The sequence below is a fragment of the Histoplasma capsulatum genome (assembly GCF_000150115.1).
Source record: "Histoplasma capsulatum G186AR genomic scaffold supercont2.5, whole genome shotgun sequence".
In the NCBI taxonomy this organism is placed as follows: Eukaryota; Fungi; Ascomycota; class Eurotiomycetes; order Onygenales; family Ajellomycetaceae; genus Histoplasma; species Histoplasma capsulatum.
In genome coordinates, this window is record NW_025544805.1 from 122,975 (window position 1) to 140,226 (window position 17,252).

Below are 17,252 nucleotides of genomic sequence, written 5' to 3' on the forward strand. Positions count from 1 at the left end.
CCTTAGAACCCAGCTGTAACTCTTGTTAAGACATGGAATGGAAATACTTAATGCCAGTTACAATATTACAACTTAAATTCTTAGTGCTAATCAAAACTTTTTGAGAGGATCCCTTATCACTATAAATGGGGCGGCGTCTCATTAACGCAATCACCACGACTACTGCTACAAGCCCACACCCTTACTGCGGTTCTCATTTGAGCCTCAGTCCCTTCCTCAAGCCAGAAGTGACCTGCCCTGTCAATCTCCACGAACTCAAACATCGAGCCTAGAATCTTCCTAAGATCTAGAGCCCATTTCCGTAACCTCTTCGCTGATGCGAACAAATCATTGTTGCCGAATACAGCCAGAGTTCGGTGCGTCGTAAGTTGCTCCTCCGGTGGGATCGACTTGACCAGCATGCCTTCGAGAGTGACGCCGAGATTGATTTGAGAATCGAAGAGAGAAAGTGTCATGAAGTTCGTGATAGGAGGGATGACCGGGGAGACCAGCAGAAACGAAACAGTTGGTGTTAGCATGTTTCGTGCAATCTCTTTAACTCCGCTGGCGACATTAGCACTAGCGTCCGTTACTTGGTCTTCCAATCCATGGCCACGTAGAAATCTGGCTCTCAATCTCTTTCGAGACAGTTTAATACTCTGTCTGATGGCCGCGGCCCTCTCCATACTTGACTTCTTCCCACTGAAGCCTGTGCTGCTGCCCATGGAAACACACCTGGACAACTTTCCATCACCATCACTAGTACTAGTACTTTTTAGAGTCGGTGTTTGTGATGACAGTTCTGACCTTGCCTCAAGATTCCAAAGCGTAGATAAGTCTTCGGCCTGTTGTAAAATTTCCGCACTGGAAGAACCCGCCACAGGCGCGGCGAACAGGCGTAAAACAACCTCTATGGATGGCAGATGAGATACGATCATAGAGCCGTAAGAGTAACCAGCCAAAACGATCTCCATCCTTTCAGATTCATCCGTAGACTCCGGACTATCAACTACAGGAGAAGGCCGTTGATTCCACGATTCAGCCAATGAATCCCGTAAGGAATCGGGATCGATTCCGATAAGGTAGTGGATTAGAAACCCATAGACGGAGACATAATCGCCCAATTCTGGCCGAGCTGACCAGCTCGTCCGTCCGGCAGATTCGGAAGCGCCTCTGTATTTGCATATATATATATATATATTTATATAATCAACCCACGGACTCATCCAGACCGTATCCTAGAAAAGAGAAGTATATGTATACGAAGAGGGATGTAACACTTGCAGACCTACCTAAAATTAAATGTTACCACGATATATCCCACCTTCAACAGCTCGCTTGCGATACCGCAAACAATGGGGTTATCATAATTACCCCCAATAGGGGCATATGGATGTGCCACGATGGCGCCCTTGCTTCTCCACGACAAACCGCTCTCGAGTCGTGAGAGGTGATGGGGGTGAAAGAGACGACAGTCAAGCCGGATGCCATCGTAGACAGACGGTATTGTGAAGCTTCGTAACGGCTGCGGCTGGGATTGCGGCAAGGGATCCATGGTTTTCAGAATCTCGCGCAGGATTATCTTGATGGATGACCCAGCAGCAAGCCCTGATGCTGGAGTTTGTGTCAGTCACAAATCTGAACTCCGGACATTGTAGTGCTTATTTGGGCTAGAAGTCGTGAAAATGTTGCCGGCTGGATGGACAAGAAATATCAAGTCATTCAAGAAAGAATGACAAAACAGCAAATGTTTGAGTTGGGATACAGTGGCGGTGCCATACAAATAACAGATGAGACTAGCAAAGGTGGCGCAAAGGCAATATGAGGATCAACAAAGTGCACAATTAGAGTTGTCGGATTTATATAAATACTCAAATTCTACAAGATTGAGAGAGTGATATGTTGTGAAGTTGAACCAGATCTATATCATGAGATTACATCTTGGATTTCCCTTTGAAAGGTTGTTCAAAAATCAGACAAAAAAATTTGACAATACCCAAAAACGATTAGACCATCCAATATCGTGCTATCTACCATATATATGAAAAAGATAGAGAGAAAAGAGGGCTATTGAGAATTGTTACACTGCTCAAAATCTCTATTAGGAAAGTAGCCAAGCTGGGTCAGGCTCATCGTCTTCTTCGGATCTGCTTGATTGTATTAGAGAATGTGGTGATTGTGTTGCGGTTTTCTCTTTTGAAGGTGAAAATGGCTCCTTTGGCTCCTGTATTTCCCCACTCGCCGCTACTGATGTGTTTTCTGGAGAATGCAGGCTAAGTTCTACGCTTTCCTTTGATAAACCATGGTTTTTATCCCTAGTCTTGTTAAACGCCGAGAAGGATTCCAGCAGCAACGGCTTCGCTTCCCGGAAAGCTTCAAGTTCCGCGCCAATGCAGCATATGAGCAAATTCCAACTTCTCTGCTCCGCTAGCTGTAAGCTCGTTTCCAGTTGTGAGGTCGTGTCGTCCAGTTCATCCAGAACAGTTCGCCTCTTGGCTATATTTGATTCCTCGTCTCTGGATTCTCGAAATTGCGATCCCTGCTGCAGGCTCCGCATTTCTCGCTGTAATAATTTCTCAAAGCTGGATATATCAGATACCACTTTCTGCCAGACCCCGCCTCCTTCCCTTAAAGCCTCGATCTCAAGGTCTGCTTTCCGTCGTTTACTCCTTAGCTCATTCTGCTCCATTATCCACTGCTCTTTCGCCATTTCAAGAGTCCTGCGATCGGGATTTAGAGCGTAAAACGGCGGGGGAGTAGCAGTGGGAGGCACAAGCGGTCGTATCGGAGGGGATCGTAGATAGTTATTCACATCCGTTTGGACTAATGCCAACGAGGCCTTGTACGACGATAATTGGGCGTCTACGGAGTTTTGAATTTGGGAGACTTCGTTGAGGACATGACGATGCCGCACTTTCATTTGCAGTAACTTTGACTCCAGGTCTCGAATATCCGTTTCCAGCGTGCGAGCCTCCCTTATCAAAATTTCTGCTCTCAGTGATCCATCATTCGTTTGGATTTCCGCTATAGCATTTTCAAGGCCACTCTGCTTATTCACGAAGGTTTCCACTTCCTTCACTGCTAGTCTCCTATTCTTCAGCTCGGAGTCAATGAGTCGTCGCTCTTCTTCCTTTAGACTTAGTAATGCATGCATGGCTTTTAGAATCCCACGTCTTGCACCTCGGAGACCGATTTTCTTTTGCACGGGCTGGCGTACGGGTATGGTGATAGTATTCCGCGGGTTGCTACCGAGTTGGGTAGGCGTAGGAGTCGGAGTCAGACTGCCATTTGACGTGGTATCGTCTCCCGTGGGTCTGGAGAGACCAGCAGCTAATCCGGTGCTTTGAGCATCTAGAAGTGTCTGGAGATCGCGCTGGAGCTGTCTTGATTGGCGTTCTATGTGCATGAAGGAATCATAGTGATGAACGGCGACATCTGGGGGAAGAGGTACAAGCCGTTCCTGGCCGCTGTCGTATGGTAGGAGTATCGACATCACCATTGCAACGCCGTAGAGCTAGAATCTGGCACAGGAATAGAACCGGAAGAGCGGGAATTAGGGATATGAATTGTTTATTCCGGTGTCAACAAAACTTGAACTGAACAGTTAGATTGCGAGTTGGCATAACTATGCAAGAAACAAAAAGCATACTTTGTCTGCGGGCTTGTTATCTCATCCTTTGTCTTTTCTCATCACGCTGCCTTTTTATTACCCACCTGACAGCCACCTATCATTCTCAGGCTCTCTATGGCTTCGGATGTCCACGAGTCCTTGTCTGTCTAGAGCTCGTATCTACTTACGGCTAGTCTGCATCTCTGGGTAAGGCAACCAGCTTATCCACGTGAGTCTTCAGCTAGTTACAGGAACCACGACATCCTAGGCCGGATTGGTCAGCTTTGGTTCAAGACGCTGGCGACAACAAAAGCAATATCACCAACATCCACCTCTCCAACACCACATTCTACACTCTTCTCCTGCCCAGGCCCTTGTTGCTAGACTTCACATTTCGTTCCTGGCTTGTATTCTATTCTTCCGTTAACTCTGGGTTGTCTCTCGCTTGACCTGACCCCTGCTTATATTGGGCTCCCTTCGCAAGCCTCCTTCAACATATCCCATTCTTCAACCGGGCGCCCTGTCGTTGACAAATACTTGAACGGAGCTTCTCTGGACACTATGGTCGGGCTTGTTTCCGCTGACGGCTTGGTCGGCTTTCTCTCTGAACCCGATCCTGAGCTGAAGATTTTTGCACTCAAAGCTTTGGATGCACAAGTCGACCTACTCTGGACTGAAATTGCCGATTCGATTGACCGAATGTGAGTACAACACTGCGTAACTCGCCGTATGTCCTGCTTTGAGGCATGGCTTTGTGACCCTAAATGGATTTTGGTTGTAGAGATATGCTAACGATGATGAATCTTACAAGAGAGGCGCTCTACGAAGATGAGTCTTTCCCAGAACGTGAGCTGGCAGCTTTGCTTGCCTCCAAAGTATATTACCACCTTCAGGAATACAACGAGAGCATGGTGTTCGCACTCGGTGCCGGCAAACTATTAAATTTGGATCACGGTGGCGAGTTTGAAGAGACGATTATATGTAGGTCGTCTTTTTCACCCTATATTTTCTGCGTTTGACAATAGTTGTGTGCTAACGATCACTCCTATAGCGAAATGTATCGACACATTTATTTCGATATCTGCCAGCCCGAAAACTCAGAATGCCGCCCAAACTGCCAACAAGGCTCCTCGCCTGAATACATCATTTCCCCTCACTACAAATGGAGCGACGAGCACTTCCGCAGGTCTTACCTCGCCTATCACTCCGTTTTCTCAGTCTGCCCTGCCATCTAAATCCCTCCTTTCAAGGCAGGACTCAATTTCATTGGAAACCGGTGGCGAAGATACCGGTGCGTATCCCAGTGAACTCACGCTTGTTGTCCAGCGCGGTGTTCAGAAACAGCTTCAAGCTGTCATTGAAAGGTTATTCGAGCAGTGTTTCCGCGAGAAAAGATACCGCCAAGTCGTTGGAATTGCCGTTGAAGCAAAGAATCTTGACGTCCTTCGTGCTGCTATCTTGCGCGCAAGTGAGGATGAGAAGAAAACCGAGGAGTCATCTCGAAGTGGCGAAGAGCTCATGGAATATGTTTTGGACATATGTATGAGCGTTGTACAGGAAAGGGCCTTCCGAAATGAAGTACGTTGGCACGCTATGGAAAAAGGTCGAGAAAACATCTCCACTAACGCAAAAATTTTCCCAGATCCTCAAATTGATTCTTGAGCTGTTAAACGGAATACCTTCTCCGGATTACTTTTCTATCGCGAAATGCGTTGTCTATCTTAATGAGCATTCAATGGCATCAGAGATACTGCGTCAACTCGTTGAGAAAGGAGATCCGCGTTCTCTTTCAGTGGCCTATCAGATTTCCTTCGACCTGTACGACAACAGCACTCAAGAATTCTTGAGAAAAGTCCGACAAGAAATCAGCCAACTCATTCCTGCTTCAAATGAGAGTGAATCTCAAGATACGGAAGACGACGGCAGCGCAGCCAAGGAGACCGATTCTCTACTTCAGAACCAGGAGGGTACAGTCAATTCATCAAATAGTCGGAGATTAGGCAGCAGAGAGGGAAAGTATAAGCTGTCTGAGGATGCGCAGGCGGCGTTGAAATCTATCGGCGATATCATCGATGGGGTCAATTCCATCCAACTGAATTTGGAATTCCTGTACCGAAATAACAAAGCTGACATTGCTGTGCTCAACAAGATAAAAGACAGTTTGGAGGCCCGCAACTCGATATTCCACAATGCCGTCACACTATGCAATGCATTCATGCATGCAGGAACGACACACGATAAGTTCTTCCGTGATAACCTTGAATGGCTCGGAAAGGCCGTTAACTGGTCTAAGTTCACGGCCACAGCGGCTCTGGGTGTGATCCATCGCGGAAACCTCACCCAGGGACAGAAACTCTTGGCACCATACCTCCCCAAAGACAATATTGCTGGAGTTGGAGGTTCTGGATCAGTCTACAGCCAAGGTGGTTCATTGTACGCCTTTGGCTTAATATATGCTAATCACGAAGGCTGGGCCGTTGACTTGATTCGGGAACATTTTACTAAGGCAACGGAAGAAGTAGTCCAGCATGGGGGTGCACTGGGTCTTGGCGTTGCGGGAATGGCTACCGGCGATGAGGGCATATATAATGATCTTAAAGCTGTCTTGGAAACCGACTCTGCTCTTAACGGGGAAGCTGTGGGTCTTGCGATGGGACTGGTTATGCTTGGAACTGGCAATATGAAGGCGCTAGAGGACATGATCCGTTATGCCCACGATACTCAACATGAAAAGATTATCCGCGGGGTTGCCATGGGAATGGCTCTTATCATGTATGGGCGACAAGAGGCTGCTGATGAATTGATCAACGGTCTCTTGGGTGATCCCGATCCTACATTACGATATGGTGGTATTATGGCTATTGCCCTTGCCTATTGCGGGACAGGTAGCAATAAGGCGGTCAGACGACTCCTACATGTTGCTGTCAGTGATGTTAGCGATGACGTACGGAGAGTAGCTGTGTTGAGTCTCGGATTCATTCTCTTCCGCAAGCACCAGAGTGTCCCCCGCATGGTGGAACTTCTTTCTGAATCTTACAACCCACACGTCCGTTACGGTGCGACTATGGCACTTGGAATATCTTGCGCTGGAACTGGATTGGACGAAGCAGTGGATCTCCTGGAGCCAATGTTAAAAGATCCAACAGACTTTGTGCGACAAGGCGCACTAATTGCTTTGGCGATGGTCCTTGTTCAACAAAACGAGACAATGAACCCTAAAGTCGGCATCATCCGCAAGACAATGCAGAAGATGATCACGGACAGACACGAGGATGCTATGGCCAAATTCGGCTGTGCACTTGCCCTCGGAATCATCGATGCAGGTGGGCGCAATTGCACTATCAGTCTACAAACACAGACCGGCAACCTTAATATGCCTGGAATTATTGGAATGGCCGTTTTCATACAATACTGGTACTGGTTCCCGCTTTCGCATTTCCTTTCTTTGAGTTTCACTCCTACCGCTGTCATTGGAGTCGACCAGAGGCTGGAGGTTCCTATCTTTAAGTTCCATAGCAATACTCGACCAAGCCTTTTTGATTACCCCCCCGAACAGCAGGTTAAGGCGGACGAAGCGCCCGAGAAAGTCAAAACCGCCGTTCTTTCAACCACCGCTCAAGCCATACGACGTGCGCAGCGGAGGGAAAAGCAGCAACGTCGGGAAAGCATGGATATCGACCAAACCCCTGCGACTCCCAAGGTATCGACACAACATCTCGATAAGATGGATGTCGATGAGACCGAAGTCAAGACCGAAGAGGAAGGGAACGATCGTGTGAAGGAGGAAACCCCAACGGAAGCGCCAAAGCGGAAAGCGGAGAAGGAGAAAGTGGGCTACGAGCTGGAGAATATGTCTCGAGTCCTCCCAGCACAACTGAAATTCTTGACCTTCCCTGACCCACGATATGAGCCCGTCAAGCGCGTAAGTTTTTCAAAATATGGCCCATAGCTTATTTTATTTGTTTGGTTTTGTTTCAATTAACAGATCTACTGACGCTCTGTGCCAATAACCTAGCCTACCGGTGGAGTCGTTGTCGTTCTGGATAAGACGCCGTCGGAACCACGTGAGATCATCGAGCTCCGGGCCAGCAGGGAGACAAAGCTGGCAGCAGCCGGAGAAACGATTCAAGATCGAATCAATGCTGCTATGAGCGCCTTGGAGCAGCCTGCTGTTGCCGGTACATTTGGTGGAGCGGCAGCGGCGGCTGGGGTTCTTACCGCAGTTGATGAGGATGAGGAGGGAGCCGAAGAAGCTCCGGTACCAAACGAGTTCGATTATTATTCTGATACTGTGGAGGATTAATTGGATTGCGTACGGTGAGAGTGGACCTCACCTCGCTCCTATGTAATAATAATCGTCTGTCTTGTTCTCGGAGTGGCTAGAACGGTCGAAGGGGAAAGAGCAAGAAGAGGTTGGGAGTCTCTTATCTCCCCCACATCCCCCCTGGATATTCTGATACAAACTTTACCTTAGTTTCCCCGCCTCTTTTTTGCTCCTTCTCTTGTCCCATTTCGTCGGTTTTCATTGGGGTTTGGAAGGTTTTTGATAGCCAATCAATCCCCCTTTGGACGTAGCATATCACATGTATTTCTATCTCGAGTTATTTTCAATACCTATCCATTTCTGCCCTCGTATCACATGTGGAATGCATTGAAATATATATTTACATATATATTTCTGCTGTAATAGAGTATCCACATACAGAATATAGAGTAGAGCTTTGTTATTTTTCAAGTTCATGAATTTGATTAGAACCCCTCACGCCTCCCCCACCAAAATAGGGGCGGAAACTCGTGAACGAAATCCGACGTATTCAACAAGCCCTTTCTCATATCCACTTCATACCCGGATCTAAATTTTCCTTGGCTATCGATGCTCCATACGAAACTTCATATTCTCGTCTTGTCTAATATTACACATGGGCACCTTTTCCTGAGCCAGCACCTCGGCCTCCTTTAAACAATCCTTGAATGCTGTAAACGATGTCATGGGAGCTATGCGCGCCACGCTTGGGCAGGCCAGAAGAGTTTTTGGAGTGGCGCTTAAGTCCTAGTAAATGTTGCTAGCTAACTAACGCAGTAACTAGATGATTAAGATTGCGCATCCAACGAACATTACTGAACATTGCTGCGTCTCCTGCAGGTGGTGGGCACCTGGACGACGCATGTGACGCAGGACGGGGTACATGGCCTTTGCGGGGAAATGCGCTGACTAGGAGGTATCTGCCCGGACGCAGCTCCGATTGACATGTGAAACCCGGCGTTATGCATTATGGGGCCCGTCAGCAAGGAAAGGGAGAGAAACAGCCCTGGAGAGGATCAACGATTCGAAAACGGCACAGGCGAAGGAGAAAATGGCATGCGGCAGCCGACCAGTGCTATTATGGTTCCGAGCTAGAAAGGGCCAACCGGGCTTTTTTGTCTTTACGGATTGCATTATATAAGATTTCGCCTGCATTTTTTGTCTTCAGGACGAGTCACCTCGTGCCTATCATTCTCTAAGGGATTCATTTCTCTTAATGTTTCTGGGCCTTTCTCTATCGTTATACTTCATAATTTTCATGTACTATACTGCCATTTCAAATACGACATAGAGCATTGAGAATATGTCTGGAGTTTTCTCGGCGGACGCTGTGTCGTCTCACAACACGCCGGACAACCTCTGGATCATCATTGATGAGGATGTCTACGATCTTACCAAGTTCCAAGATGAACACCCCGGTGGGAAGAAGAGTATGTCATGATTTGCATTTGTCTTCATCTTTTCCCACCCGTGCCTTAGTTTAAATATGTATTGGTAGTTCTAGATTGTGCTGACGGGAATCATCTATTACATAGTCTTGCAGCGAGTCGCTGGGAAGAATGCCTCGAAACAGTTCTGGAAATATCACAACGCTGGTGTTTTGAAACAGTACGGTCCTCAACTTAAAGTTGGTTCCTTGGACTCGAAGAAAGCTGCACTTGCACCACCGCCACCTCCCCCATCACCGCCTGCCACACCTCCAGCAGGCATTCCTTCCAAATCTGAAACGGCCGTCGCACCCCGAGGCACTGCAGCCCCTACTGCTCTAGAGCCGTATGGCGATTTGGTGCCCTTTGGGGATCCCGCGTGGTACCAGGGTGTATGTATTTGCCTTTCTGGTTTTCAAAATTCTAACCCTTTCAATTGAAAAGACTTGACCTGCGAAGAGGCAACATTTTTTGGCTGATAATACTGTCCTTCCACCGACTTCTTTTCTCTTGAACAGTACAATTCCATGTACTATAATGCGACCCATGCGGCTCTCCGTAACGAGGTTCGAGAATGGGTGGAGGCCGAGATCGAGCCATATGTCCATGAATGGGACGAGGCGAAGGTCGTCCCCGAACATCTCTACAAGCAAATGGGGGAAAGGGGATATCTGGCGGGGTTGATGGGTGTGGCATATGACCCGGCACTGTCCAGGAATCATGTAAAATGTGTACCCCCAGAGAGCTGGGATTTCTTCCATGAATTGATCGTCACCGATGAGCTCTCCCGAGCCGCCAGCGGTGGTCTCGTCTGGAACCTGATTGGTGGTTTTGGCATCGGGTGCCCACCTGTTATCAAATACGGGAAGAAAGAATTGGTCAACCGCATCCTTCCTGGTATTTTAGCCGGCGACAAGCGTATCTGTCTAGCCATTACCGAACCGGATTGTGGAAGCGATGTTTCCAATATTTCTTGTGAAGCTAAGCTGACGCCGGATGGAAAGCATTATATCGTCAACGGTGAGAAGAAATGGATTACCAATGGCATTTGGTCGGATTACTTCACCACCGCTGTGCGGACTGGCGAACCTGGAATGAATGGTATTAGCGTTCTACTCATCGAGCGGTCCGCTGGTGGAGTTGGCACCCGCAAGATGGATTGCCAGGGCATGGCGACAAGCGGTACTACTTATGTCACTTTCGAAGATGTCAAGGTGCCTGTTGAGAACCTGATCGGCAAGGAAAACCAGGGCTTCAAAGGTAAGAGGAACCGAAAACCGCACCCCGCACAGAAGAATTTTCAATTTTTTATTCCAATTCTTCTGAACGTAATTCTAATCTGCCTCTACGCCTTTAGTAATAATGATGAACTTCAACCACGAACGCATGGGCATAATAATTCAATGCGTCCGCTTCTCGCGCGTCTGCTATGAAGAATCTGTCAAATATGCCCACAAGCGACAAACCTTCGGCAAGCGCTTGATCGACCACCCAGTGATCCGCATGAAGCTCGCGCACATGGCGCGACAGATCGAAGCATCGCATAACTGGCTTGAAAATCTCGTTTTCCAATGCCAGTCCATGGACGATACAGAGGCCGCCTTCCGCCTAGGGGGTGCGATTGCGGGCCTAAAGGCGCAATCAACCACTACCTTTGAGTTCTGCGCTCGCGAGGCCAGCCAGATTTTTGGTGGTTTGAGTTATACCCGTGGGGGTCAAGGGGGTAAAATTGAGCGGCTGTATCGGGATGTGCGCGCATATGCGATCCCTGGCGGGAGTGAGGAGATTATGTTGGACCTTAGTATGAGGCAGAGTTTGAAGGTTCATCAGTTCTTTGGCATGAGTCTTTAGGTTGTTCGATGTAATATATTTTTTTTCTGATTTTATTTTTCATTTTGCCTTATTTTTGGGTATTTCGTTATCCGATTTCTGTCTCACGTACAGACATGCCAATCATATACGTTATTTCTTCTTCTTTTTAGAGATGAACGCATTTTTTGGCTGCCTTTGTCCCCTGTAACTTTTTGAATTTTGGCTATTGTTCTCGTTGTTCTGCGGGCGAGTTTTTCTGGTGGAATGCATAATCTTCAGCCTTGCTGTTTTTCTTGGATTACGCATGTATTTTAGCGTCAGTATCTCGTGTACAATACATGTAGCTGCTGGTTAATACTATCGTTTTTCTCTGCGAAGTTGTTCGGCCTCCTGAGAACGAACTAGATATCACGTGAAGTATAAAATGTGCTAGTCCATATTTGGCACCTCATACGGCTGCCAGTAAACGCCGCAAGCGCATTCATCAAACTTCCCGAACTTCTTCTCACCTCTATCCGTATGTCTTTCACTATTCCCATTCACGCCAGACGCTTGTGAAGCAGGACGTTCCCTAGCCACTCGATTTTGGATTTCTCTATTCTCATCTGCAGAAGGCTACTAAAAACCCCTACCATAGTGGGGATTACGGTTTTTGCTCCCCTGGTCCTGCTAGACCTAAGCGGAGGAGGTGCTACAGCTTTGGGGGTTTATATCTCCCATGTGGACGGAAGTACTGAGGTCAGAAATACGGACACGTACGCAATCGCATACGCTCATTTCTCGTCTCCACTACTCGTAGCGGAGTCAGCCTCAAAACCAACGGCGAGAGGAAGAACACGCGCGGCAAAATTTCATCGAAAGTTCTATCGGGGTTGCACCACACAACAACTACACAATGTCTAACGGTCCCAGCAATTTCCTGAATGGTGACTTCGGTTCCGAAGAGGAGGATGATGACTTTAACCCCGCCCCCGTCCAGGATTCGGACGATGAGCGACCGAAGAAGCGTGAGACAATGTCCTTCGATGATGCGGCGAGGGATGATAGGTCTGCCGTAGGTGGATCAGGCGATGAGGAAGATCAGGAAGAAGATGAACCTTCACGGAGAAAGGAGAAGACCGTCGGGAGTGATAATGTAGAGGAAGACGATTATGGGGATGCAGATGAGCATAGTGTCGGCGAGGACGCAGATGGTTCGGAAGAAGAGGAGGATGAAGAAGATGACGAGGATGAGGATGAGCAGGCTGTTTCGGTACGTTCAATTAGAGCCTTCTCTGATCTTACCAAACAGGTTATAATGAAGAAGGGAATACAAGTAAATGACGTTGAATCGGGGGTTACTGATGCGTTATCATAATTATTACTATTGTAGGGGCGGCCACGGAAACGAAGACGGCGAGGAATCAATGCTTTCGTTGAGGTTGAGGCTGAGGTCGATGAAGAGGATGATGCTGAAGAAGATGAGGAGGAAATGGGTGATGGATTTGTCGCAGAGCACCCTGACGATCTCGACGCTTTGCCCGTGGGCGCGGAGACTGATGATCGGCGACATCGCGAGCTTGATAGAAAACGGGATTTAGAGGCCACAATGGATGCTGAGAAACAGGCACAGGCCCTTAAAGAGCGGTATGGCCGGAACCGAGCGACGGCGGCAGACCTGGTTGTTGTGCCAAAGCGATTACTCCTGCCCAGCGTTGACGATCCGAGTATATGGGCTGTAAAATGCCGCCCCGGCAAGGAGCGGGAGGTTGTTTTTAATATTATGAAGCGAATCGAGGACCGTCCACCGGGTTCCAGGAGGCCAATTCGAATCATGTCTGCGTTTGAACGGGGCGGAACGATGAGTGGGTATATCTATGTAGAAGCTCGCAAGCAGGCGGATGTCGTCGATGCCTTGAACGATATGTCGAATGTATATACTAAGTCGAAGATGATATTGATCTCCGTGAAGGAAATGCCCGATCTTCTCCGAGTTACCAAATCGGAAGAGTTAATTCCTGGTGGCTGGGTACGAATCAAACGGGGCAAGTATCAAGGCGACTTGGCACAGCTCGAGGACGTGGAGACGAACGGTCTGGATGTCACTGTCAGGCTTGTCCCTCGTCTGGACTACGGCTTGAACGAGGACATGGGCGCTCCAAATGGTGATGTGAAACGGAAGAGACCAGGTGTCGGCAGCACCATTGCTCGTCCTCCCCAACGGCCCTTTAGCGAAGCAGAGGCCAAAAAGAAGCATGCTAAGTATCTGAGTGCCACCTCTGGGCTTGGAGGGAAAACTTGGAATTACTTGGGGGATAATTACGTTGACGGGTTCCTTATCAAAGATATGAAAGTGCAGCATCTGATTACAAAAAATGTCAACCCACAGCTCGATGAGGTCACAAAGTTCGCCCGAGGCGCCGATGACGGCACTGCGAATCTTGATCTTGCTGCTTTGGCTGCGAGTCTTAAAAATACGACCACTGAAGACTCATATCTTCCTGGGGATACCGTTGAAGTTTTCCAAGGAGAGCAGCAGGGTGTCGTTGGCAAGACGGTATCCACCCGCGGGGATATTGTTTCCGTTAAGGTCACGCAAGGCGAACTTGAAGGACAGCAGATAGACGTGCCGATCAAGGGCCTTAGGAAGCGCTTTCAAGAAGGTGATCATGTTAAGGTCATTGGCGGCAGTCGATTCCGTGACGAGCTAGGCATGGTGGTTCGCATTAAGGATGACAGGGTTACGCTGCTCAGTGACATGAGTATGCAGGAAATTACAGTGTTCAGCAAGGATATTCGAGAGGCTGCGGATGCTGGTGTTGACGGGAAACTTGGCATGTATGATGTTCACGATCTCGTGCAGCTTGAGTAAGTCCCCGCCCCAAAAGATCGATTCCGCTGCTCCCCTTTGAAGTCTGCTTTACTAATTGTCATTGTAGTCAAGCTACTGTTGGCTGTATCATCAAGCTAGATCGAGAATCCATGCGAGTTCTTGATCAGAATGGATCTGTTAGAAACGTACTGCCGTCACAAGTCATGAATAAGATCCCCCAGCGTCGCAATGCTGTCTCAACCGATCGTAATGGCTCAGGGATGGGGTGCGGCGATACAGTCCGTGAAGTTACCGGAGAACAACGAACAGGCGCCATTCTTCACATCCACCGCTCATTCCTTTTCCTGAAAAACAAAGATGCTAGCGACAACGCGGGCATTATCGTTACGAGAGCTTCGAATGTGACCACGGTAGCGACCAGTGGCGGGAGACTGGCCAGCCGGTCGGCTCCCGATTTTTCGAGAATGAACCCAGCAATCCAGAAAAATGGAATGAATGGTAGCGGAATGCCACCTCCCAAGTCATTTGGTAGGGATCGAACTATTGGCAAAACTGTAACGATTCGAAAAGGCCCATTCAAGGGTCTGTTGGGTATCGTCAAAGATACAACTGATACTCAGGCACGGGTTGAGTTGCATTCGAAAAACAAGGTGATTACTGTGGACAAGGATATGCTCTCCATAAAAGAGTATGTAACTACTTCCCCTCCAACTAAACTCGGGTGCAACGCTGACCATCCACGTAGTCCTATCACTGGTGCCTCGATCGATCTCTCCCGGTACGGTGGGAGAGGTGGTGGTGGCGTTGGCCGGGGCCGAACCCCTCACAGTAGCTCTGCAGCTCCCCCCGACTGGTCAGGTAGTCGAACACCTCTAGCTGCAAATGACTCCTCGCGCACTCCAGCCTGGCGTTCTTCTTCCTCACGTAGTGAGTATTCATTTCCATTCCACTGTAAATAACTTGACAATCCCTAACACATCCAACAGCACCAGCTTGGGGTTCTGCAACAGCAAGCGGTTCCCGCACTCCAGCATGGAAAGCAGATGGTTCCCGTACTTCAAACCCATACGACGCCAGCAGAACTGCATATGGCGGGGGCCGCACGCCCGCCTGGACTTCTGGAACAAAGACTCCCTACGACTCCAGCTCCGGCTTTGGCAGCTCCTCAACTTCGGGCTTCGATGCATTTGCTGCTGGCTCCCGAACACCAGCATATCCTGGCGCTGGCTCGCGTACACCTGCCTGGGCACCGGGCTCCGCAGCTCCTCCTCCCATCGGACATAGTAGTGGAAGCAAGGGCGGGTACGATGCCCCTACTCCTGGTGCGGATTATTCCGCACCAACGCCTGGTCCTTATGGAAGCGCCCCGACACCCGGCGCCACGGCTGCAACACCACGAGGTTGGGCAGATAATGCACCCACGCCTGGCGCCATTCATGCGCCGACGCCGGATGCTTCTGGATACTCTGCCAAGCGCCCTGGTGAGCTGTACGATGCTCCAACCCCAGCTGCAATGTCTTCTATGGGCGGTGGGAGGCCGTACGATGCTCCCACTCCGGCAATGGGAATGGGTATTCCAGCTACACCCGGTGCGGGCGATGATGGCGGACCTAGATATGAAGAAGGCACGCCGAGCCCTTGATCTAGTAATGCTAGGAAAGCTTTGCTCAGGGCTAGTTGTTTCATAAACTCTCTTTTTTTTCGGGGGATGAGTGTGTGATTAGGTGGGGTTTTCTTTTGCGTTTTCTTGGGATGTACCTTCGTTCTCCTTTACGCTTTTATGGCGTGTTGTCGGGTAAATCTTCTTTCCCTTTTCTTTTTTTTTTTTTTTTCACTTCGTGTTTTTCTCCTTGACATGGCATGGGATTGAGGTAAATAAGGTTTTTAGCTTTCCTCTTTTCGATATTTCCCTTCTTCCTTTTAGCGTTCTGTGTGTATTATTTTCAACAACTCCGTGATGCCGATAAAAAGGGTAGCTGCTTGGGTTAATTTAGTTTCAGCAAAGCGAGAGATATAAAGGGAAAATTTGATTAAATTTAGCTTGATTTAAGGGTTTTCTTTTATTGCCCTTGCATGTTTATACGCTGGGGATGGTTTTTCGCAGCGTTAGTTGATGCTGCTGATCGCCATGTTTGGTCTGTTTGTTTGTTCAATCTGATAAGCTAGCTGTTCCCCACCAACCAGCCGAGGAAACTCTCTCGTAGCGACGCTGCTGAAACACAACTTTTTTTATTTTTTATTTTTTGGTAACAGGCATACTCGATTCTTATCACTCCTCCTGAGCAGCACAAGGAAATCTTCAAGCCGCCCCACCGAGGCACAGCATTAGGAGTTGTAGTAAACACCCAGTGAGCGGCATTTGTACAGTGCATACACCTCAATCAAATCAACAAGTGCGAAACCAATAGTATATATATCTCTTACCACAGACATTATTACCCTTCAACACCAACCGGAAGCAATGTCGGACGCCGAGACAGGTCCAAGCAAGGAAGCCATCGCCGCACGCGAGCGTGAAGAGCGCGAGCGCAAGGCAAAAGAAGACGCAGAACAAGCCAAACTGCCGTACAAGTGGACGCAAACAATTAAAGACGCTGATGTAACCATTCCAGTAGCGACAACTATCAGAGGACGGGATTTGCGGGTTGAGTTGAATAAGACGAAGATATTCGTGGGCATTAAAGGCGGGGAAACGTTTATTGATGTATGTATGGACATGGAGTACAGTGTTCATGTTATATAATAATGTGAATATCTTCACGCCTTTTCCTATTATATCCTTCTGACTTTAGCGTGGTGCAGGGAACGTTCCCACACCCCATCCACGTCGACGAATCGACATGGACTCTCGAGTCCACCTCTCAACCGCCCGGCAAAGAAATTTCTATCCACCTTGATAAAGTCAACCAAATGGAGTGGTGGCCGCACATCGTCACATCTGCGCCACCCATCGACGTATCGAAGATCACACCGGAGAATTCAAAGCTTGGAGATTTGGACGGGGCGACGAGGAGTATGGTGGAGAAAATGATGTATGATCAACGACAAAAGGAAATGGGGAAGCCGACCAGCGATGAGCAGAAGAAGATGGAGCTATTGAAAAAGTTCCAGAAGGAGCATCCAGGTGAGTTTCTTTTAAATTTATACCTATTTTTTTTTTTTTTTTTTTTTTTTTTCAAAATAATATATTTTTCCCCTTTTGATCAAGGAGAATTCTACATTGCTGATTACTCACATTGGTGCTACTGTAGAAATGGACTTTTCCAATGCGAAGATTGGCTAAATGGAATCATACCATTCACTGGTATA

The 17,252-nt window shown here is 48.3% G+C and overlaps 6 protein-coding genes across 6 annotated transcripts; 4 read left to right on the top strand and 2 right to left on the bottom strand.

Annotated features, from left to right (window-relative positions):
* Positions 1-119: 119 nt before the first annotated feature.
* On the bottom strand, positions 120-1,534 carry HCBG_03980 (uncharacterized protein; the record flags this gene model as incomplete). Its single annotated transcript, XM_045431029.1, has 2 exons — positions 120-1,152; positions 1,272-1,534. 2 exons carry the CDS (start codon positions 1,532-1,534, stop codon positions 120-122), a joined length of 1,296 nt encoding a protein of 431 aa, XP_045287582.1.
* A 546-nt stretch (positions 1,535-2,080) lies between these two features.
* HCBG_03981 (uncharacterized protein) lies at positions 2,081-3,478 on the bottom strand (the record flags this gene model as incomplete). Its single annotated transcript, XM_045431030.1, has 1 exon — positions 2,081-3,478. The coding sequence occupies one exon, from the start codon at positions 3,476-3,478 to the stop codon at positions 2,081-2,083; it is 1,398 nt and encodes a 465-aa protein (XP_045287583.1).
* A 672-nt stretch (positions 3,479-4,150) lies between these two features.
* HCBG_03982 (26S proteasome non-ATPase regulatory subunit 1) lies at positions 4,151-8,166 on the top strand (the record flags this gene model as incomplete). The annotated part of the gene is made up of 5 exons (XM_045431031.1): positions 4,151-4,290; positions 4,401-4,570; positions 4,641-5,167; positions 5,232-7,511; positions 7,605-8,166. The coding sequence occupies 5 exons, from the start codon at positions 4,151-4,153 to the stop codon at positions 7,890-7,892; spliced, it is 3,405 nt and encodes a 1,134-aa protein (XP_045287584.1).
* A 1,029-nt stretch (positions 8,167-9,195) lies between these two features.
* Positions 9,196-11,187, top strand: HCBG_03983 (acyl-CoA dehydrogenase; the record flags this gene model as incomplete). Its single annotated transcript, XM_045431032.1, has 4 exons — positions 9,196-9,322; positions 9,428-9,711; positions 9,838-10,579; positions 10,677-11,187. The coding sequence occupies 4 exons, from the start codon at positions 9,196-9,198 to the stop codon at positions 11,168-11,170; spliced, it is 1,647 nt and encodes a 548-aa protein (XP_045287585.1).
* Positions 11,188-12,026: 839 nt separating this feature from the next.
* Positions 12,027-15,585, top strand: HCBG_03984 (transcription initiation protein spt5; the record flags this gene model as incomplete). The annotated part of the gene is made up of 5 exons (XM_045431033.1): positions 12,027-12,383; positions 12,504-13,978; positions 14,050-14,631; positions 14,689-14,870; positions 14,930-15,585. 5 exons carry the CDS (start codon positions 12,027-12,029, stop codon positions 15,583-15,585), a joined length of 3,252 nt encoding a protein of 1,083 aa, XP_045287586.1.
* Positions 15,586-16,404: 819 nt separating this feature from the next.
* Positions 16,405-17,226, top strand: HCBG_03985 (nuclear movement protein; the record flags this gene model as incomplete). The annotated part of the gene is made up of 3 exons (XM_045431034.1): positions 16,405-16,647; positions 16,746-17,067; positions 17,195-17,226. 3 exons carry the CDS (start codon positions 16,405-16,407, stop codon positions 17,224-17,226), a joined length of 597 nt encoding a protein of 198 aa, XP_045287587.1.
* Positions 17,227-17,252: the final 26 nt, after the last annotated feature.